At 39.5% G+C, this 23,228-nt stretch overlaps 1 protein-coding gene across 1 annotated transcript in view; it reads left to right on the top strand.

Annotated features, from left to right (window-relative positions):
• Positions 1–23,228, top strand: part of Frl (formin-like protein) — a 708,708-nt gene that overhangs the window by 351,508 nt on the left and 333,972 nt on the right. The window contains exon 16 of the mRNA XM_090382384.1: positions 12,015–12,191. Within this exon, the coding sequence (XP_090238510.1) occupies positions 12,015–12,191 (177 nt within the window). The remainder of the gene's footprint in view (positions 1–12,014; positions 12,192–23,228) is intronic.

Genomic DNA, 23,228 nt, shown 5'->3' with positions numbered 1-23,228 from the left:
CATTAGTAGTGAGAGTGTAAAGTGCTTGCGATGGCATCGTGGTCACGAAATGAGATAAGGACAGTTTTGCGGTATAATTTTGTGCATGGTTTAACCATAGACCAGTGCTTAGAAGAAATGACTCTTGCACTAGATGATGATTGTCCACATCGTACAATGATATTCAGGTGGTATAGAGAATTCCAAAGGGGAAATTTCACTCTGGAGGATTCTGAGAGGCCGGGAAGGCCACGAACGTCAGTTACGGAGGAAAACGTTACTGCTGTGAGGAAAATGCTTGACGAAAACAGGCGAGTGACCTACCAACAGATAGAGGATACTTTGGGCCTAAATGCACCAGCAATTCGTTCGATTCTGCAAGATCATTTGCACGTGAAGAAACTTTGTTCTCTCTGGGTGCCGCATCAACTGACTGAAGAGCAGATGACACGACGTGTGACTTGGTGCCGGGAGATGTTAAAAAAGTTTGATAAGGGACAATCTCGGTATGTGAACAACATCGTGACAGGTGACGAGACTTGGCTGTACTATTACGATCTGCCGACCAAGGCTCAAAACAAAGTTTGGGTCTTTGATGATGACGACACACCCGTAATTGTCAGAAAATCCCGATCTGTAAAGAAGCAAATGATAGCTGTATTTTTCAAATCGAGTGGAATTGTGGAACGTGTCGTTTTGGACATGCAGAAGACAGTCACAGCTAAGTGGTATACTGAACAATGCCTGCCTAAAGTCATTGGATCTATGAAGAACCTGCGGCCAAAGTCAAGAATGGACACCTGGTACCTTCATCACGATAATGCTGCAGCTCACCGCGCCAAAGCCTGCACCGAATATTTGACCACGACAGGACTGAAACTTCTCGAGCACCCTTCCTACAGCCCAGACCTTGCTCCCTGCGACTTTTCACTGTTCCCGCATGTGAAAATGAAGCTAAAAGGGAGGCGGTTTTCCAGTGATGAGGACCTTCTACGGGCTTGGGACAACGAGTGTGCTTTACTCCCTAGTGAAACTTGGCAGAACTGGTTTAAAGATTGGTTTCGGAGGATGGAGAGGTATATTGAATGTAGAGGAAATTACTTTGAAAAAATTAAATAAACAAAGCTGTATTGCAGAACTTTCCTAGTACCCTTTAGCTGCCACAGCAAAGCAGCAATCCATAGCCAAATTGCCCATGTCTCTCACCATGCCCAGATTATGACATTAAATTGACAGGGTAGCTGTATCAGTTCCCTGACAGATACCCAAATTTGACTAAATCGGATTGACTAGTGCCCCCCCCCCCCCAGATTTGCGCTGCTCCTAGTGGGGTCCACACTAAACAAATAAACATGTAGGGGAGGGAGATCTACAGGTAGCCAAGGAAGCAGCTTAGCTGAAAAATATTGGTGAGCTAACAGCAAGGGGATGCAATGTAGAATGCAAGGTGGAGTGAATGAGTTGAGCTGAATGAGGGGAGTTCACTTCACCTACTTCTTGTACTTTGGGTGTAAAGTAGATGACCAGAACAAGAACTGGGCTCCACACATATGCTGCACTACCTGTTCATCAAAACCCAATGCATGGGTGAATCAAAAGGGACGTGTTATGACTTTCACAGTGCACATGATATGGAAGGAGCCAACAAATCACGTCACAGACTGTTACTTTTGTTTGGTGCCTTCTATTAGAAAGGGGATGACAATGAAAAAAAGTGGACAATGACATACCCAAAGATACTATCTGCAATTCATTGCCTCACAGTGAAGTACTACCTATTCCTGAACCACCTGACTATTTTTCTGTACACTCTGATGAAGATTAAGAAACTTAAGAACATCAGCTTGATATACACGAAGAAGCAGCAGCTGTCTGCGTCAATGAATTCACCATTTTGTCCAAACCTTTATCCTTCTGAACCCCATAAGATCACAGAAAGTGAGCTTAATAACCTTATCAGGGATCTTGAACTGCCCAACAATAAGACAAAGCTTTTGACCTCAAGGCTACAACAGTGGAATCTTCTGGATCATTCTGTGAAAGTGACAGCATTTCATACTCAAAATAACGACTATGATAAATTCTATCAAGCAGAAGGTGATCTTACTGTTTGTTTGGCAGCAATTAACAGAGGCACATTCCTGAAGACAACTATTTATGGACGCTTCTAAGGTTAGGGCTGTGTTATTACACAACGATGAATAATATTACAACTTTTTGAAAGTGATAAAGCCCAAGAAACCTATAGGGAAAAAGAAATCCAAAGAAGAAAAAATTAGTCAAGAAACACTTGTCATGATGAACCAAAGATGACAAATGAAAGAAAAACACTGACAGGGAGAAAATTGAGCATACTGAGTTATGCAAAGCCATTAGAAAGAGACTCAGAGAGGATATAGGAAGATTTAACACAAGAAAAGTAGAACAAGCATTAAGGGAAAACAAAGGATTTTAAATCAGCAGCCATGAGCAGTAATACAGAAAGACAAATGATACTGAAACTGAAGAATAGCTATGGTGTACTTATAAACAGCAGAGAAGGCATAATTCAAATAGCAGAAGACTACTATAGAGAATTATACAAGGAGCAGGAGAATGGTGCCAGCAGTGGGGAAGATGGATTGCAAAGTAGCAACACATACGACATACCCGATATTCTTCCTGATGAGGTAGAACATGCATTGAAGAAAATGAAGAATCAGAAAGCCCCGGGGGAAGATGAAGTTACTGTAGAGTTGTTAAAATTGGGAGGAAGAGACATAACACAAAAACTGGCAAGGCTCTTCACAAAGTGCATTAGAAAAGGTGTGACGCCTAAGCAGTGGAATAATGCAATCATAGTTATGCTGCATAAGAAAGGAGATAAATCAGAAATTGGAAATTATAGATCAATTAGCTTGTTATCCCACATCTACAAGTTGTTCACAAGCGTCATTACTAACAGATTAGAAAGAATACGTGATGAGAATCAACCGAAAGAGCAAGCTGGCTTTAGGACAGGATTCTCAACTATGGATCACCTTCACGTAATATCACAGCTAATGGAGAAAGCAAATGAATATAAAACTCCATTATGTCTGGCATTTGACTCCATACAGCATACGGCAATGTTTCGGAGACTGGAAAGACAAGGCATTGATACCCCATATATTATGATTTGGAAGAAAATATATGAGAGTGCTGCCTCCTTTATTAGACTAGACAAAGATAGTAGGAAATTTAAAATTGAGAAAGGAGTTGGACAAGGAGACAATATCTCTGAAGCTGTTTACTGCTGCCCTTGAGGAAGCTTTCAGAAGATTAGACTGGTCGCAGAAAGGAGTCAATGTGAACGGAGAGTACCTAAACCATTTATGATTTGCAGATGACATTGTGGTCATAAGCCACGATCCCAAAGAATTAGAGGAAAATCTTAATCAGTTATGCACGGTTAGTAAGGATTTTGGACTAAAGATAAATATGGCTAAAACAAAAGTAATGATGAACAAGTATGCCACAGAAAGGGAAATAATGATTGAAGGAGCAGTAATTGAAAAGGTGGAGTCATATACTTATCTGGGATAAGTTATTAGCTGTAATAATGATAAATGGCTGGAAGTGAAGAGAAGAATAAATTTTGGATGGATAGCATTCAGAAAATATAGTCACATACTGAAGAGCAATATCCCAGTTTGTCTGAAATGTAAAATAATGAACCAATGTATACTCCCCACCATGCCTTATGGAAGTGAAACTTGGGCACTCACCAAAAGAATGGAAGAGAAGCTGAGAACTACACAGCGAAGAATGGAACGAATTATATTGGGAATCAGATTGTTAGATAAGAAGTGAAACACATGCAAACTCAAGTAAAGGACATTCTTATCAAAACTAAAGAACTAAATTGGTCTTGGGCAGGACACATAGCTCGAAGACATGATGACTTAGACAGATGGACTAAGAAAATAACAGAATGGTATCCAAGAGGAGCTGGAAGACAAAGGCGGAGATGGATAGATGAAATTCATGAGTTTGTGGGTAGTAAATGGATGGCCACTTGTTGTTTGTTTTTAGGTGCATTAGCAACTAAGGCCATATTGCTCCTGGAATATGCGGTGGTCATTCCCTGACCTTTCTGCATCCTCCGTATTTGGTGCTGACGTGGTCATGGGGTCGAACCCCAGTCTAATCAAGAAGCGTGTGCTATGCACTGCTGTTCCTTCCCACCTGGCTGGATGGCCAGTGCTCAAAACAGAAAGAACTGGAAAGTTGCTGGAGAGGCCTTCATCCTGCAGTGGATTGAAAATGGCTGATGATGATGATGATTACACAATGGAAATATGCTGCTTTCAATACCAGTTGCGTGTGCCATCCACAAAAAATAAACATACACAAACATGGAGAACATCCTCGTATTGGTAGATAATGTGATGATTTAAAGGCGAGTGCCATTTTATTAGGACTTCAAAGGGGTTACATTAAGTATTTTTGCTTTCTCTGTGAGTGAGATAGTCGTGCCAAGATCGTCTCATATGCACTATGAGAAGAGGAGTTAGCTTCGATGAAAATCATTAACACCTGGAATGAAGAAGTAGCATTTGAACCTCTGTTAGGTCCAAATAAAGTTTTGCTTCCACCACTCCACATCAAACTAGGAGTAATGAAAAATTTTGTTAAGGCTTTGGAAATGAATAGTCCTTCATTCATATACTTGGAAGAGAAATTTCCAACACTTAGTACAAAGAAGATTAAGGCAAGCATTTTCATTGGTCCACAAATAAGGCAGCTTTTCAAAGATGAACAGTTGGAATGTGTCATTAGTGACACATTCCAACTATGCAAGAAATAAGCATAGAAAGCCTTTTGAAATGTTTTGACTGGTTTTCTAGAAAATGCTAAAGCCTGCAACTACAGGCACTTGTGGAGGATCTCATTATTTGTCATAAAAAAACTGAGGTGCAACATGTCATCAAACATGCATTTCTTGCACTCACACCTGGATTTCTTAAATCTATTCTGATAGGTTGAATAGATTTAAGGAGAGCTGGACATGCATTTGGAGGGAATGGTGTGTTTTTTTTTTTTTTTGGCTGATGCTGCATAAGCTCATACACTTGCTTTCTTGCATCACATGCCACTACTACTACTACTACTTCTCTTAGCTCTTAGTAATGTAACACAACTTGTTTTCCAGGTTTCTGTGTGCCCAAATATAAGAACTGGAGAGATTAATTTAATCTCTGCTCACAGCTGACATGCTATTAGCTGGTATTTCCCCCCCCCCCACACACACACACCTTACATTGCTTGATACTATTAGCAGATATTCTTCTTTCATATAGGTTTATCCAATCACATTAACTTAGTGATTATGGCAGGTCACCTGATAGGTGACCCTCAAAACAACACTCCCGCATTAACCTTTAATGTATGATAAAAAATCTGAAATTTTCTATACCTTTCCTAAATATATTCAAACTTTTGCAGTAGTAGTATCTGAAGTGACTTTCACATTAGAAATTCATGCAAGAAACCGTCAATTGATCCCATCTTTACTACTATGATGTTTTGCTTACAGAATTGCATGAAACCAGACATTTGCCGATACTGTGTTTGTTTTTCTTCTCGCACTAGTTCAAGAAATATGTACAGTCTTACCTTAGTTGTTTTTGAAAGAGTTATTATTGTTTCCACATTGTGACTCTATACACTGAGTGATCACTGAATTATGACCACTTACCTAGTACTTCATAGGTCCTCCTTTTGCCCTCAGTACAGCAGCTATCTGATGTGGCATTGATTCAACAAGATGTTGGGGCATTTGGGAGGTATGGCCAACAAAGCTGTGTATAATGCAGTCAGCACTGCATGTATGGAGGTGATTAGTGTATTCAGATGCCTGATATGCCTTTCCATTGTGGATCGATATCGTTCAGAGGCCAATCGATATGCTGGAAGTCAGAACTGTGTTCCTCAAACCATTCCTGCACAACAAATGCCCAATGACTCGGCACATCGTCATCTTGGAAGACACCATCGCCATTCAGGAAAAAGTGTAACATAGCAGGGTGTACACAGTCAGCAAGCAGTTGACGATAGGGGAGACCACTGATACATTGTTCTCCATCCACCAAGGGTCCAGGTTCCTGCCAGTGAAGCATGCCCCACAGCATACAACTGCCTCCACTGGCCTGCACTTTTGATACCATGCATGAGGGATCAAGAGCCTCATGTTGTTGACGCCAAATCCGTACACAACCATCCACGGTGTGGAATAAATAACGTGACTCATCTGTCCAACTTGCATTCTCCTTGCACCAGACAGGTCTTTTACGCCGAGGAACCTTGGTTAGGAGAGGATGCCGTAGGGGGGGGTTGTCTGCTGGTATAGCCCATATGTGCGACGCAGTGGTCATGCCAGATATTGTTCTGGGCTGGCCCATGTTGTATTGGGTATTCAACTCTTCAACAGTGCTGTGCCTGTATGAATCGTCGGACCCGGCACTCACCTCTAACATCAACCTTCTGGTGACCTTTGCAGTTTTGCTGTCGGGTTGTTGTTTGACCATTTTGATACACATTAATTATGGCAGCTCTCAAACACCCCACTGGTTCAGCAGTTTGGGAAATCGAGGCTCCAGTTCGTCAAGCACCCACAATCTGTCCTTTATCAAAGTACGATAAATCCTTCCTTTTACCCATCATGCTTGGAATTTTACTACCTACTGAAATATTGACACCTACATAGGTGGACTAACTCTGCACTCTCGTACCTCACGTGGTTAAAGGGTTGCATTCAGTTTTCATAGGGATGGTCACAATTCAGTGATCACTCAATGTATATAGATATATGAGGTAGAAGTAATAAATCGTTTAAAAAGTGAGAAGATTGAGGCATAAATTCACAAAATTCCAAAACTAATAGGAAAAGGATAGTAGAAACTGGAGACTTTGAAGCAGGAGAAAGAATGTGAATATCCTATATGATATAATGAATTAAATAAAATTATAGGCTGAATTCGCAAGCCAATTAAAGAGAAGCGAATGGTAAAGCAAAAATGATTAGTTTAATATATAAAGTAATAGCAAGCATCAGATAAGGGTGGGATAATTTGGTTAAAGGTGTAGAGGGGAATTACACAATTTTAAATCTGATGCTAACTAAAAATAAATATTGATACATGTTCAGGTATTTCATCAGGGGACTACATTTGATCATGTATCAAAAACTATGTTCGTATATTTGTTGAAGAAAATGAAATTTAAAAATAAGTGAGAGTATTAATAGGAGGATAACACAGCAGAACCTCCACAAAATAGATAAGGTAGTTCCAATGCAGTATTTGTTGTAAAACATAAATAATTAAAGTAAAATAAGTGCTTACAGTATAGCTTTGATGCAATAATAGTTGGCTATAAGTAAGAATTGGCAAATGGTGTGATTTAGAAAAATTTGGGAAAATTTGTATAAGAATGTAATATTAGAAGATAATGCAAGCAAATGGTATTGCCTTATACCATTTGCAAATTCCACATCATATAATGGTACCATTTTCTACCATTATATGATGTGGAATTCTGTACAATCTGTACGAATCTGGCCTTCAAGGTCAGTTTACAAAATGTATTCTTAACTTTTTGTACCAATTGATCTTTTCAAGTATGTTTCTATTCTGCACTCTCTAAATATATGTGTAAGGAGAAGCTCTCCTCGTTTAATTAGTACTTATTAGTACTGCACTCTTTGTATCTGCTATTCACTTTTACTGTAAACATAATTTACATACTGACACAGATTTACAACTCTATTCTCATCCAGTTAATCTTCAATATAGATTTCTCAGTTTTTACTGAGCAAAAAATAAAATTTTCTTGAATATGCCTGTATAGTATAACCTTGAATATAACCTGTCTAAAGAAATTAAATCTATTTAGAGTAATCTCTATTATGTTATGCCATGCAAATTGCTGCATGCTGCTGCTCCTATTTTGTAGTAGTAGTAGTGGCACATGATGCAAGAAAGCAAGTGTAGGAGCTTATGCAGCATCAGCAAAAAAAAAAAAAAAAAAAAAATCACACCATTCCCTCCAAATGCCTGTCCAGTTCCTCCTTAAATTTATTTAACCTATCAACTTCCACAACGACAGATAGAAGTTTGTTCCAGCAATTAACCACCCGCTGGCTAAAGGCAAATTTCCGCACATCTATTCTACATCTGTCCTTTCTTAATTTGAACTTATGTCCCCGTAGGTTGGTAATCTGAACAAGTGGAAGGATCCCATCAGAATTCAGCGTGCTCAACCCATTCAAGGCCTTATAGACCTCAATCAGATCACCGCGCAGGTGCCTAGTCTCCAGCCACTGCAATTTGCAGAACTTAAGCCTCTCTTGGTAAGAGAATCCCTTCATTCCCCTCACCAATCGTGTTGCTCTTCTCTGTACACGCTCAAGCAACTCTACATCCTTCCTAAAATGAGGCCTCCAGACCTGTACGCAGTACTCAAGGCGTGGCCTGACCATTGCCTTATACAGAGGGACAATCACCTCCTTTTCCCTGCTAGCAAAATTCCTATATATCATTGACAAAACCCCATGACCCGCCCTAGCAGCCTGTCTGCACTGCTCAGAAAACTTCATATCTGACTGCACAATTACTCCCAGGTCTTTTTCATTTTCTACCACCTTAAGTGTAGTACCACACAGTTGGTACGTTTCTCTGGGGTTACTTCTACCCATATGCAGTACTTTGCATTTGTCAAGGTTGAACTTCAGTTGCCACTTCTTAGCCCATCTGCCCAAATTATCTAGATCCTGTTGCAGTAGCACACTGCCATTACTGTCATTAACAACCCTGCCAACCTTTGTTCATTAATTAGATCTCAAATGGATTACTGGACTTCTAGCCCTTAAGTTCCACGTGCTTTTCTTGTATGATTCATAGAGTGTCTTGATATAGTTTAAATATCTTTTTTAGTGCCACTTACCCTTTAGTTTAATCCAAGTAGTTCTCTTCTACTTAAGGTATTGGGTAGGAATCCAGAAAGGAAATCCACCTTTCTTTTCTTAGTGTGTTAATATATATACACTGTGCTGCCACTTTATTAGGTACACCACTGCTGTGCACACAAATGGTTCGTCCCACAGTGTTGCAAGTCACTTGACCACAGTTGTGGATATTAATGCAGCAGAACAACCTTTCTAGTATCAGTTAAGCGTAAAAACTGTAGCAAGAATGGGGAAAAGGAGTGATCTAACGGACTTCGAACATGGCATGGTAGTAGTGCAAGACGTGCTGGACAAAGCATCTCTGAAACAGCAGTTCTCCTGAACTTTTTATGTACCACCACAGTTTCAAGGGTGTATCGAGAATGGTGCAATGAACAGAAAACATCCTCTCAATGGCACTCCTGTGGAAGAAAATCGCTTGTTGATGACAGACGGGCCGCAATGTTGCACATCACGTCAGAATACAACCTTGGTGTGCAGAACAAAATATTGCAACAGACCACTAGTCACACTTTGTCGCAGATGGGCTACAACAGCCGATGGCCACATTGCGTACCTTTGTTATCTGTGAAGAACAAGAGAACACGCCTCCTGTGGGCACAGCAACACCAGCACTGGATTATCGCAAATTGGAAAACAGTTGTTTCGTCTGACGAGTTGAAGTTCTTGGTGCATCTTTTAAGGGCACAAAAGGTGATATTGTTGTACCCGTTGGCACTAATGAAGGGCAAAATGATGCATCATGTTGATGGAAGGCAAAAATTTGGCAAAAACAACATGAATTCATGGACCCGTCATATCTGATGACCTACTGTGCAAGGTGGTGGGGCAGTGTTATGATGTGGGAAATGTTTTCTTGGCACACGTTGGGTCCATTGACACCCATAGATTCACGTCTGAATGCCACGTCACACCTAAACATTGTTGCTGACCAAGTGCATCCGTTCATGTTGACAGTTTATCCTCAGTCAGATGGTTACTTCCAGCAGGATAATTCGCTCAGTCCGCGGATCTCAATCCTATTGAACATCTTTGGGATGAGCTGGAAAGGGCTGTTCGCTGCAGGCCTACACCTCCATCGAATCTCAAGGAACTGCATGACACACTCATGTCTGCATGGTACTCCATTCCTACAACGTTTTCAGCATCTTGTTCAATCCATGCCTAGATGAATTCAGGCTGTTTTGAAGGCTAAATGAGGCTCAACTCGCTACTAGGTACCTAATAAAGGGGCAGCACAGTGTATATATACAGAGTGTTTCAAAAATTATGGTCAATAATTTAAAGGTGAAAAGTACAAACTAAAATAAGCAAAAATGACCCAGTGAACGTTGGGCCGCAAATGAACCGTTTTCGAGATAATGCACATATTCTGTTAAGATTCACCACTGATTATGGGAGCACTGATTATAGCAAAAAGCTGTGAATCTTTGCTAAGGGGGTTTTATTAAACATAAGATAATACATTTTTAATTTTTGGTATCAACACCACAGGATTTTACAGATGTTACAGGATGTTACAAAAGGTGTTCAAAATGCTGTCCTTGCATTCTTATGCAGCTTTCTAGTCTTCTCTGCATTGAGTTGCAAATTCTCTCAGGCTTTCCTGGGTAATTTCTGATTCAACCCAACACTCCAATTCTTCAACTGTATTAATGTCAGAAGTGTACACCAAGCTTTTTACATGACCCCCAGATACAAAAATCCATAGGATTTGTCTGGTGATCTGGGAGGCCAATTACAGACGCACCTCTACCTATCCACCATTGACCATACCTTCTAGTTAGATACCAAGTCACAACTCGAGCAAAATGTGCCAGTGCACCATCATGCATAAACCACATGTTCTGGCATTGCTGAAGTGGAACATTATCATCATCAAGGAGGTTTGGAAGAATATTCCTTCCTTTTATATGTATTCAGTTCCTTTTATATGTATTCACATATAAAAGGAACTTCTTGTCCCCATTCTCAATGTTCTTTGTTAATGCTTTCTTGCAATCAGTGTTAGCTGGTCTTACTCCATCAGTGGCTTTGTTACATATTCATTTATGATGCTCATATGACTTGGATTTACACAGTTGTCTGCAGCTATGTCATGTTTGTTGCTTCTGGTCAATTAAACTCTTATTATCACAAGTCATCTATTTTAGCATCTTACTTTTATGGAACTTGACCACTGGTGTGAACATGTTTTGGAAGCCAAAATGTGGCTATTTGTGAACATAATTTGAAAGCCAAAAAATGTTCATAAATAGCCTCAAGAAATATATCTCATTCCATTATAGTGCCTCTTGAAACTGGAAGTCTTTACCTTTGACCCTAAATTTCTTAAGATACAGCCCATTTTATGGTATTGTGGTCACTGCCTATTATTGGTTCTTCCACTGTCAAGTTTCTGATGCAGTTAGGCTCCTAACAGTATCAAAAAACTCGACTAGTTGATACTTTTATACAGTTAGACTCTAATATCCTAGATCTGAGAGCCAAGTAAATCAAGGATATTAGAGACCTTTATATTCTCTCTTCTGTAACAAACCCCAACTACCATATCGTTGGGGTTTGCAAGTTATTTGACACCACGCTGACTCAGTATTCACCTTACCTTGATCTTACTCAGGGAATATACTTTCTGCCTCGAGGCACTTTTGATGAGAAGCATCATCCCCTCACTCATCCATCCTAACCTCCCTATTTTTCTTAATCATATAATATTCACTGAAATGAAATTTTTTATCTTATATCTCTGAGTGGCACCACATCTCAGTAAGTCTAGCTATGTCAGCATTAGTTGACGCAATCAAAATCTCAAATTTAATTTGTTTACATCATTAACTTCTGGCATTGCTGTATAGACAAATTACGTTTTGTCATTTTTTGCATGACTCAACAAGTTATTATTATTTAAGCTGTTATTTGATCACTCTAAGTTAATGATTAAAGTACACTGACTGTTTATTCCTTATTTGTGCGTGCGAATGCAAAAACACTTTATATTATCACCATTTAATTAGTATATCAACTTTGTGAAGTTTATGCTTTCTTTCAGGTACCTGAAAAGGTCACACTTCTGGAGCACAACAGGTTACGGAACATGGCTATATCGAGACGAAAAGTAGAGTTCCCCTCAGAAACAGTAGTCAAAGCTATAAATGCACTGGATTTAAAGATATTATCCCAGGATTTTGTAGAAATTCTGTTACGTATGGTGCCAAATGAAACTGAGGTGAAGCTACTAAATTTTTGTAGATAACTGCTAACAAAAAATATTCATTTGCAACATTAATGTGGGATACTGCACAACGTCTAACTCACACGTAAAAGACATGAGGATATGTTTCAGATATCAATGACAATTTTTTTTATAAAATTTTATGGAATTAAATATCAGTAATACAAATGTTGTTACTTCTTGAATATTTTTATAAAGACATTTTACGATTGATTTTGAAACCAGAATTGCAGTTTCAGTGATGTCCTCATTATTTTGAAAATTTCTTGGTCTGCTTATTATTTGTTCTGAACAAATAATAATCAGAAAGTGTGAAGCTCAAATCGTATCGGGGTGAGGAAGCATCTCCCATTTTCAATCTTTCATGGTCACCATTGTATGAGATGGGACGTTGTCTGAGCTGAAGGCACCTCCGTAGCCATGTGGGCAGTAGCAGCAGTGCATAGCACATGCTTCTTGATTAGACCGAGGTTGAAGCCCGTGACCACCAAATACGGAGGATGTGGAAAGGTCAGGCAATGACCACTGCATATCCCCGGAGCAATATGGCCTTAGTTGTTAATGCTCCTAAAAACCAAATAACAACAACAGCAGTCTGAGCTGAAACATATGCCTTTGGACTGATGAGTTCTATGTATTGCATGCTTGATCTTATCCTTCGGTAGTTTGCAATAGGCTAACCAATATGAGTGGTATTGCCCATGTTCTTGATGCTGAACATAGAGATCATTTGTCATATGCTCATATAGCCGACCGGGTAAAGTACCTGCCCAGCAACCCAAAGGTCGCGGGTTCGATTCCCGCCTCGGGCTTGGATCAAAGTACTGCAAAAACCTTGGGAGGTGCAATATGGCCACAGAAGCCGATGCACCAACAACTACCAAATCAAAAATCATATGCTCATGACCTTCATTGAAGACTTTGCACCACTGTGATTCTAATGATAAATAATCATCACCTTCCTGAACTTTAAATCATATGAAAATTTCACTCGGTTTCATTTTTCATTCAAGAAAATAACAATGCACTGCACAATATAACTTGGCTGTTCACTTCACTTGCCTTTCAGACATGATACTTGGATGCTGTATTAAGTTATCTACCATACTTGCTATAGCTGGTGGTTTTTCCACCACCTGATGATGTTACCTAACTTCCTAATAAGCCAGTAATAAAAAATTCTCATTGATATTGTAATGATCCTCATAAAATTATTTGTGAAATAACAACAACAAAAAAAAAAAAAAAAAAAGTTGCTTGCCATATAATTTAAACCTTGGATGATAACTGAAAAACTAATAAACATACATTAAAACAACAGATTTCCTAGTCTGTTTAACAGCAAAAGCTTGATAGTTTTACAACTTCTATTTAGATTAGCAAGGCAAATAATTAACCCTTATATTAAAAATACAATAGCAAATTTCTGCAGTTTTTCTCATGCTTCCATTCCCTTGTAGAGATTGCATAGATGCCTTCTTGACTAATTTGATTGGTAAAGCTTTAAGCAGTGCTCTTAGTTAATATAAATTAATCAAGTTGATATAAAATGAGTCCTTGGAAGCTTTATAGCATGAATTTTATTTATATTTAAAAAAGTATTTTGTGAAAGTAATACTTAATTCAGAGTTTCTGAATAGAGATAAAATCATATTTAATCTAAATGTGGTGTATTTATAGTTCAAAATTTTGACAAATGAGCAGCTTATAAATTATCACATGTTCACTTTGCTTTGATAACCAGTGTTTGTAGTCATGTCTTCAAATCAGTGTTTGCAGTCATGTTAGTGTTACTCAACACTAGTTCTAATATCAGCAAAAGAAAGCAAAGAAAAGGGTTTGCTTACTTCCTTTGCTGCCTCCTTTAATATAACTGGATAGATCCCATCCACCCCGGGTGCCTTTCTTGTGTTTATCTTCAACAGTTTCTCCTCCACTTTACTCCCAGTTATTTCAAGATTCTCTAGCTTACTGCTAGAGTTGAATACACCTCTGGCATTCCCCTTGCTGATTAACTCCTCATGTGTGAATGTCGATGCAAAATATTCATTTAGTTTGTTAGCTACCTGAGCAGGATCATCAACAGTTGACCCATCAATATCAAGTGGACCAATCTGATTCATCCCCTTCCTTCTAGAGTTTACATAAGTAAAGAACTCTTTGCTGTTTTTCTTTGCTTCCCTTGCCAAGGATTTCTCGTAATCTGCCTTCGCCTGCCTAACCTCCTTTGTAACTTGGTTGCATATCAACTTGTATCTATCATAGGCTTCTGTGTCATGTGTTAATTTGTAAGTATCCTATGCATTTTTCTTCTCTGCCATATGCCTCATTAGTTCATCTGACATCCATTTTGGCCTAAACCTTGAACAATATTTCTTAGTTGGTATGTAAAGCCTAGTAGCTTCCAAGATAAGTTCTTTGAATGCTTCCCATTTTGAATTTGCTGTTGGTAACATCATCAGTAGAATTTAAATACTGTCTCAGTCCATCGTAGTCGCCTTTACAGAAGCAATAACCCTTCCCTTTACCCCTAATGGTAGTTACCTCTTTGATTAAATTCCACTTCAGCACACTGTGATCACTGCCACCTAGTGGTTCATTTATCTGCAGATTCTTAATGCATGAAGAATCACTGCTGATAATCAAATCAAGAGTATTACTCCCTCTAGTTGCCTCCCGAACATGCTGATGTAGAAAACAATCATCCAATAAATCCACAAAAGCCCTGCTAGTGTGTGAGTAACCAGCCCCCAAATTCCAGTCAATATCTGGAAAATTAAAATCTCCCATTATAAGACTCTCTGATTTACTGGCCCACTCTATTTCTCTGTACAGTTTCTTATTATACTCATCAGAGTCATTAGGCCTATAGCACACTCCTACTCTCAATTTTGATCTCCCAATGCTTATGTCACACCAAACTGACTCAACACTGCACTGTCCAGCGATGTCGACTGGCTTCACTTCCTTGGTTTTTATGTGTTTCTTAACTAATAGCATAACCCCTCCCCCCTTCCTATCCTGTCTATCCTTTCTGTAGACGTTGTACTCCCCAAATTGCAGTTCTGCATCCCTTATATCTGTGTGACACCACGTCTCTGATATCCCAACAATATCTTCCTTTGATGTTTTGAGCAATACTTCAAATTCATCAAATTTATTTACTAAACTCCTAGCATTGGTGTACACGCAGGTATACCTGCACCTGTTTCTATTCTTAGCTACCCTAACACAACCCATGTGTTTACTTGTACCCCAATGGCTCCCAGCAGTCTCTGAAATACCATGCATCTTGTTTTTCAGGCTTCTGCTCATTCTAATAGAAGCAGTGCAAGAATCTCTTTCACCTCTGCCAGTGGCTACTGTCAATCTATGGGTCTTTGTCTCCCCCCAAGCTAGCAGTTTTCCGACCCACCTAACACTGCCTCGATAGCATCAGCAAATATTCTTGCACCCTTTCTATTTAAGTGTATCCCATCCCTGTAGAAGCAATCTCTCCTGTTAACAAGTACAGTCCAGGCTGAAAAAAATTCTACCCCTTGAGCCTTGCACAATCTTTCCAGGGCCGAATTGATCGACAAGGCTCTCATTATATACTCCCTCCTATCGTGTCTGGGCAGAATTGCAGACACTTTCAAATTCAACCCTAATTCTCGGCTTTTGTTCAACAGTGACCTGTACTTGTTAAGTAATTCTGCCGGTCTCCTACTCTTAATATTATTAGTGCCAACGTGTACAACTATATCACCTTTTGTGCCCTTAAAAGATGATATTCGCTCTACAATGTCATCAACCTTTGCCCCTGGCAGACATACCCTGGTCCTGTTCCACCTATCTTTTTTACAAAGCATGTTCCCCGTTTCCCTGACAATAGAGTCACCAACAACTACTAGTTCCTTCGGGACCAGCGCATTCTGCCTTGGGGGTTGTCTCTGTGTCACGCGATGCCCAAGTGCAAGCTCTGGCGTTGATGGGCCCCTCAATTTAGTTTCTTCGAGGGCATCCACCCTGTCCTTCAAGCTCTCATATAGGCCCACAAGAACGCCGAGTTGTTGCCGGATATCGATACACTCCTTGCATCGCGCACACACAAAGACATCCCCCTTGGCAGTATCATGTTCCGTACCCGATTGCTCTGCAAACATCAAGCAAACAGTGCATTTTATAAGGCTGTGAGTCAGAGGACAACTGCCCCCCTCAGTTCTGCTCTGAGCCACAGCACTTCCATTAGCTTGAGCCTTTTGCTTTGCTGCTCTGGTCTGAGTCATGATTCTATTAATTTATTATAATTAATTATGTTATGTTATTAATTATGTTAAATATAATTAATTATATTATATTTGTAATCTAAGTCGTTATATGTATTTATTTAAACGTACAATTTAACTGCTAACGAAATTCAACTAACGCTATCTAGTACGGTATATAACTATCGTATCACAAAGGCGGGAAAAATTACGAACGGTAGCGGAGTTGAAACACGTGGAAACCTTTACCGATACTTTTATGTAATTACAAGGCCGAGTAAAGAATAAATTCACCAAATTAATCAGAAAATCACAAAATAATGTTATACTACTAAATTTAAATCAAAAGTTTTAGAAAAACAATAATTTAAATCAATAAATAAGAAAAATCCACTTAGCGGCTTTGAACACGACCGTCTCTAGTAGCCTCGTCAGCAGACCATTGGCAGCGGACTTAAGCTAGTTTGAGAAAGGCCAAATTGTAATGGCCAGATGACTGGGTCAGAGCATATCTGAAATGGCACGGCTGGTGGGATGCTCACAGTCAGCCTTGGTTAGTACCTACTGAAAGTGATCCAAAGAAGGGAAGCCCACGAACCGCCAGCGAGGTGTTGGACAACCACGGCTCATCGATGCTCAAGGTGAGCAAAGGCTCTCCCGGATGGTACATGGCAACAGATGGGCGACTGTGGCACAATTCACTGGTAATGGAATGCTGGTGACAGGAGTAATGTGTCACCACACACAGTACATCAAACCCTGCTGAAAATGGGGCTGTGTAGCTGCAGGCCGCTTCAAGTGCCCATGCTAACCACGATTCGCCGGCGACAGCCCCTACAATGGGCACGCAAGCATCGAAACTGGACCTTGATTGATTGGTGATTGGAAGAAGGTTGTCTGGTCCAATGAATCACATTTCCTGTTGCCCTATGTGGACAGCCAGGTATGTGTGTGTTGTTTACCTGGGGGAGTGATGGTGCCCAGATGCACCATGGGATGAAAACGAGCCAGTGGCGGCGGTGTCATGCTTTGGGCAATGTTCTGCTGGGATACCCTGTGTCCAGTCATCCATGATGTGCCGGGATTTTCTGACATCATACAACCTACCTAACCATCATTGCTGACCAGGTACACCCTTTCATGGCAACGGTCTTCCCCTCTGGCAGTGCAATCTTTCAGCAGGATAATGTGCCATGCCACACCACCCGGATTGTTCAAGTCTAGTTCGCCGAACTTGAGGAAGACTTCCAGGTATTGCACAGATATCAATCCCATCGAGCATCTGTGGTTTGTGTTGGAACAGCAACTCCGATCTACGGTGTCTCAACCACGGACCCTACGGGAGTTAAAGGATCTACTGGTTACATTTTGGTACCAGGACATGTTTAGAAATCTTGTAGCATTCATGCCTTGCCTGGTACGAGGCTATTTTGGCTGCAAGTGGATAGCTAATATCATATTAGGTAATGATAGGTGGTCATAATGTTTTGGCTCATCGGTGTATATTCACAATATAAATCTACCCTTACTGCTGTATGGTTGGTAATCTAAGGTGCAGATCAATATCTTCTGTGCTATCAGTCATCAGTTGTGCAAATTTCTGAGAATCCTTCTCCATATATATTTTTTTTAATGGCGTGAAAAAAAAAAAAAAAAAACAGGAAAGATAATAGAACTTGTAGTAGTACTTACCATGCATGGATTGAAGTTTGAGAAGATAAAAGAAAATACTTATTGACATTAGAGTTGAATTTGTGTAAAGGGAGATTGTTCCAGAAAATGGAAGTTCAAGTGATATGTAAGAAAGAGAAAAATTTGTTCAGCTAGTTTTAAGTTGGACAATAAATGAATGCTGACTGGTTGCAGTACATGATCAGACTGGTTTGGAAGAGGGAAGGGGAATTAAAGATACCAATTCAAGAGAACACATCCCATTGAAGTATCTGTATTCTGTAGACACTTCAGTGGGATGTTGTTGTTGTTATTTGGTTTTTAGGAGCATTAGCAACTAAGGCCATATTGCTCCGGGATATGCGGTGGTCATTCCCTGAATGACCTTTCCGCATCCTCCGTATTTGGTGGTGACGGGCTCGAACCCCGGTCTAATCAAGAAGCGTGTGCTACGCACTGCTGCTCCTTCCCACCTGGCTACGGAGGCGCCCCAGTGGGATGTGTTCTCCTCAATTGGTATCTTTAATTTTCTGCTGCATACCTGAAAAGGCATGAAGCAGAAAATTTAGTTTACTTCTATATGATTAGAATTTCTGGCTGCATTTCTTATATCAGACTGCAGTGCTACACCTGATGTACAGTCAACTGCCTGTCTATATTTTAGTTTCCTCAAGGGTTTCATATGCTTTAGCAGTAGTTATTCATTTTGCATTTAAAGGCATTATCCTTTTCTGAGTTTCTAGACTTTCACACTGCAGCCAACACTGTTGTTGTTCTCTGGCTAGTTGCTTTTCCTCTCCCCTTCTCCCTCCCATTTCTCTTCAGGAAATTCATTACCCTTTCACCATAAATATATTAAAATATCTTATACAATATCATTTTATAATATACAAATAAACCATAGAAATAACGAATAATACTTGATTATTATTATCACACAAGAACATTCCACGTACCTGTATGTCTTCATATTGGTCTAATGTTAGAAGTGGAGTATCCCAGGATCTGTTTAAAGACCGCAGTTGTTTCTAATTTTCATTAATGATATCAATGAAGAAATAGAGGCGTTGATGTTAAAATTTGGCAGATAATGTGAAAATTGGGAGAGTGGCTAATGATCGGTGCAAGCAGCACTCCTTGAGGATGAATTGGATAGGCTTTGTAGATGGTCAGAAAAGTGACAGCTATTAATGCAACAAAATGCAAGGCCTTATTCTTGGGGAATAGCAATCCCAAAATAACTTACACACTTGATGGGTTGAATTAAAAACAGTAGAAGAAGAAGAGGATTTAGAAGTTACGATATGGTTGAGCTTGGAAGTTCTCCAAGATTGATGATTTATTGATTTTGAATTGTTTGTAGAGATAGGGATATTATAGTTCTCCTATATAAGGCAGTTGTAAGACCATACTTGGAATACTGTGTCCTTGGTTTTTGAGGCTGTAAGACATTCTCTCTCTCTCTCTCTCTCTCTCTCTCTCTCTCTCTCTCTCTCTCTCTCTCTCTCTCTCTCTCTCTGATATAACAAGCTAGGGCTTGCTCTGGGAGTGTAAACTGCTGACAGAAATGATATTCAGATGATGCTTGAATCAAATTTGGGCAAAGTCTAGTCATTCTGCAACAACCAACTCTTCTGCTTGCACTTTCACAGTGGTGGGACTGTTAGTAACCCCTAGAATAATCTGTGTGAAATTCATGAAATATGGCATGTAGTATACTAGATGTGGCTACCCAGGTGTGAGCCAACGTAAGCAGAGGGTTGAGGTAGCTTCCACACCACACAGCAGAATGCCACCCCCCCTTGGTGTTACCAGGCAATACTATGTAGCAGATGACTCTCAACTAATACCACTACTTTGTTTATTGGAGACTTGAATTGGTGAAACCCATGTTTACTCTCCAGAGCAAAGCTCCAACAGCCCCATCTCTTCCGTCATGCATATGGTTGAAAATTGTTTTTAGGTTATGATGGTTATCATGGCAAGATCCTGTCTTCCTTACATTTTGAGGATACAGCTCTAAAACAGTGTTTGCAGGCCAGCCACTAGATATGCTAACTTTCTAGGACATCTGTATCAGCTAGTGTATAGTCTTGCTGCTTCTACTCTGCAGGATAATGACTGGGGGGGATTTGAGTAATGTGCATGTGGGGGGGGGTTGAGTCCAAGTTATATCAAAGAGCTGGGTATATTCTTGCTATGTTTAAGTAAGAATAAATGCAATTAGGCATAATATTTTTCCCTTTAAGAGTTGGTGTAAAAACACCAACTCTTAAAGGGAAAAAACTACAATAGTAGTGTAAAAGGCATCATTTCAACTGTATCTCATATTGTGCTCATTCTTCACAACGAGGTACCATATAGTGCACTACCTCAAATAAGTAACACTTATACTATATATTTATTATATAGATTCTTGCTGTGTGTGCTCCATATCCAAAAAGTTTATTACTTCATGCAACATGTCCTCCCAACCTTTTCCTACTATTGAATACATCATGAATAGGCTAACTGCTAAAACAAACTTATCTGCAAAATGATCTAACCCTCTCAAAGACTTCCTCATTCATTTCATAAATATAAATGGCCTCACTTCCAATCTTGATGATGTCCATTTTCACTTAGTCTGCTAAGCCCCACTTAATTTTTATGATAGAATCCCAATTATCAGTTTATTCAACCACTGCTCATCTCGGTTTTCCTAATTATTTCCTGTACAGTTCATTTTGCTTCAGAAGTAGTACTTGTTCATACGTCCAGTCTGATATTCCCTGTCAGAGACTTAGTATTTTGGAATCTTCTCTGGCTTAAAATGTCTCTAATTCTGTAAAATATTCTGCTGCATCTATCATTCTCCCTCAGCTACTAATCACTTGAAACTCTTTGATTTCCTTTCTTTGAAACTTGACTTTCTGCAGTCCAACTGTATCCTAACAGTGAGGTAATTTTCCATGATGATTTTAATGTTTACAATTCCAGCTGGCTGCCATTTTCTAGTCACATAGACTCATCTGGTCAAGATGCTGAGGCTTTTTCAATTACCAGTGACCACACACACACACACACACACACACACACACACACACACACACACACACACACACACACACACACACACACACACACACACACACACACACACACACACACACAGATTGTTCATTTACTTACCAGAATACCCATCAATCCTAGTCACATAATCTTGGTCTTTTTTCTCACAAATAGCCCTCTCAAGTACACAGTCAAGGTGAGTGGTCCTCTTGACACCTCAGATCACAACTTAGTGATGACCTCTTCTGCAATGAAGCCTTTGTCTCATGGCCATTCTCAGATGCATGTTGTTTGGTATTACAAGAATGCAAAATGGCATGACCTGCAAGATTGCTATTCTTCTTTTCCTTGGTTGGATTACTGATTTAAACCTTCAGACGTCAGTATTTGCTCAGATTGTGTCAATGAAATAATTCTTGTATATGGATGAAATCCTTTATTCTACACTCCACTTTAAAATCTCATCTTTTACCTAAACCTTGGTTTTCCAATAAATGTGCTAAGGCTCTTCAAGATAAGAACGTGGCATATTGCAATTGACTTATATCCAAATCTTTAGATCTGATGATCATGGTAAACCACTTCCTGCCATTCCCACCCACCCCACACACTGCTTCCTGTGATCTTCCATCATTGCAGGAACAACAGCTTTTGCAGCCACTCCTATAATCAATCTCCAAAATGAGAGAATGCACCAAAGTGTGTAATTTGTTGGATGAGGAAGGTCTTCCCCCATCATGCTGCTGTAAGTAAAAGAACTGTCCTGGGTATTCCAGAGTTTTGGATATAGATTCGTAAATATAAATGGCCTCACTTCCAATCTTGATGATGTCCATTTTCATTTAGTCTACCAAGCCCCACTTACTTTTTATGATAGAATCCCAATTATCAGTTTATTCAACCACTGCTCATCTCAGTTTTCCTAATTATTTCCTGTACAGTTCATTTTGCTTCAGAAGTAGTACTTGTTCATACATCCAGTCTGATATTCCCTGTCAGACTCTTAGTATTATACATTATGGTTAACAATGTGACGTCATGTAGTATGTCGGAGGATGATAGCCCATATTTACGGTTGGTACCTGAATCCTCTGTGACTTAACAAGAGTTTTGGCCTTTTATGGCTGTATTTCCAATGGTGGGTATGGAGCCTTCGCTCTTGACTTCAAGAGTGATCTGTTTATAAATCCCTTTATAAATGTTAGAGGTCTTCTTCTGTGCAGGCTTCCTACGAAACTTCAGGGAGGTGAAAATTTGTCTGATGACTGCTGCGACATTCAGAATTCAAAATGGTTTTGTGCACATGATACTATGAGGAATGTCTGTACTGTGCTTGTATAAGACTGTGACTATTTAATTTAATTTCTTAAATGACTAGATGAGTCATTATATTTGAGATGTAACCAGTGTACTGATGTGGAATTTACTTAAAGATGTAACTACCATCAGGGGTAAAGGGAAGGGGTTTTGCTTTTGTAAAGGCGACTGTGGTGATCTCAGACAGTTTTTAAATTCTATAAAGTGGAACCAACTGATGATGATGATGTTACCAACAACAAATTCTACATGGGCAGCATTCAAGGAATTAATCTTGGAAGCTACTAGAATTTTCATGCCAACAAAGAATGCTGTTCAAGGTTTAGGCCTAAATGGATGTCAGATGAACCAATAAGAATCATGGCAGAGAAGAAAAATACATGGGATACATAAAGTATCAGGTGACACAGAAGCTTATGGCAGATATAAGCTAGTCTGTAATCAAGTAGCAAAAAAGGTTAGGCAAGGGAAGGCGGATTACAAAAATCTTTGGCAAAGGACGCAAAGAAAAATAGCAAATACATCTTTAATTATGTAAACTCTAGGAGGGATGGATGAATCAGGTTGGTCCCTTTGATATCAACGGTTAGACTGTTGATGATCCTGTTCAGGTAGTTGACAAACTGAGTGAGTAGTTTGCATCTACAGTCACACATGAGGAATTTTGTGGGGAAGAGGAGGCCAGAAGTTAATCAAACTCTAACAGAGAGCTAAATGCATTTACTTTTAATTTTTCTGAAGTAAT

This window comes from Mastigoproctus giganteus, chromosome 1 (assembly GCF_048544385.1).
Source record: "Mastigoproctus giganteus isolate SK-2022 chromosome 1, ASM4854438v1, whole genome shotgun sequence".
Lineage (NCBI taxonomy): Eukaryota > Metazoa > Arthropoda > Arachnida > Uropygi > Thelyphonidae > Mastigoproctus > Mastigoproctus giganteus.
This window is presented reverse-complemented; position numbering and strand designations above follow the sequence as displayed.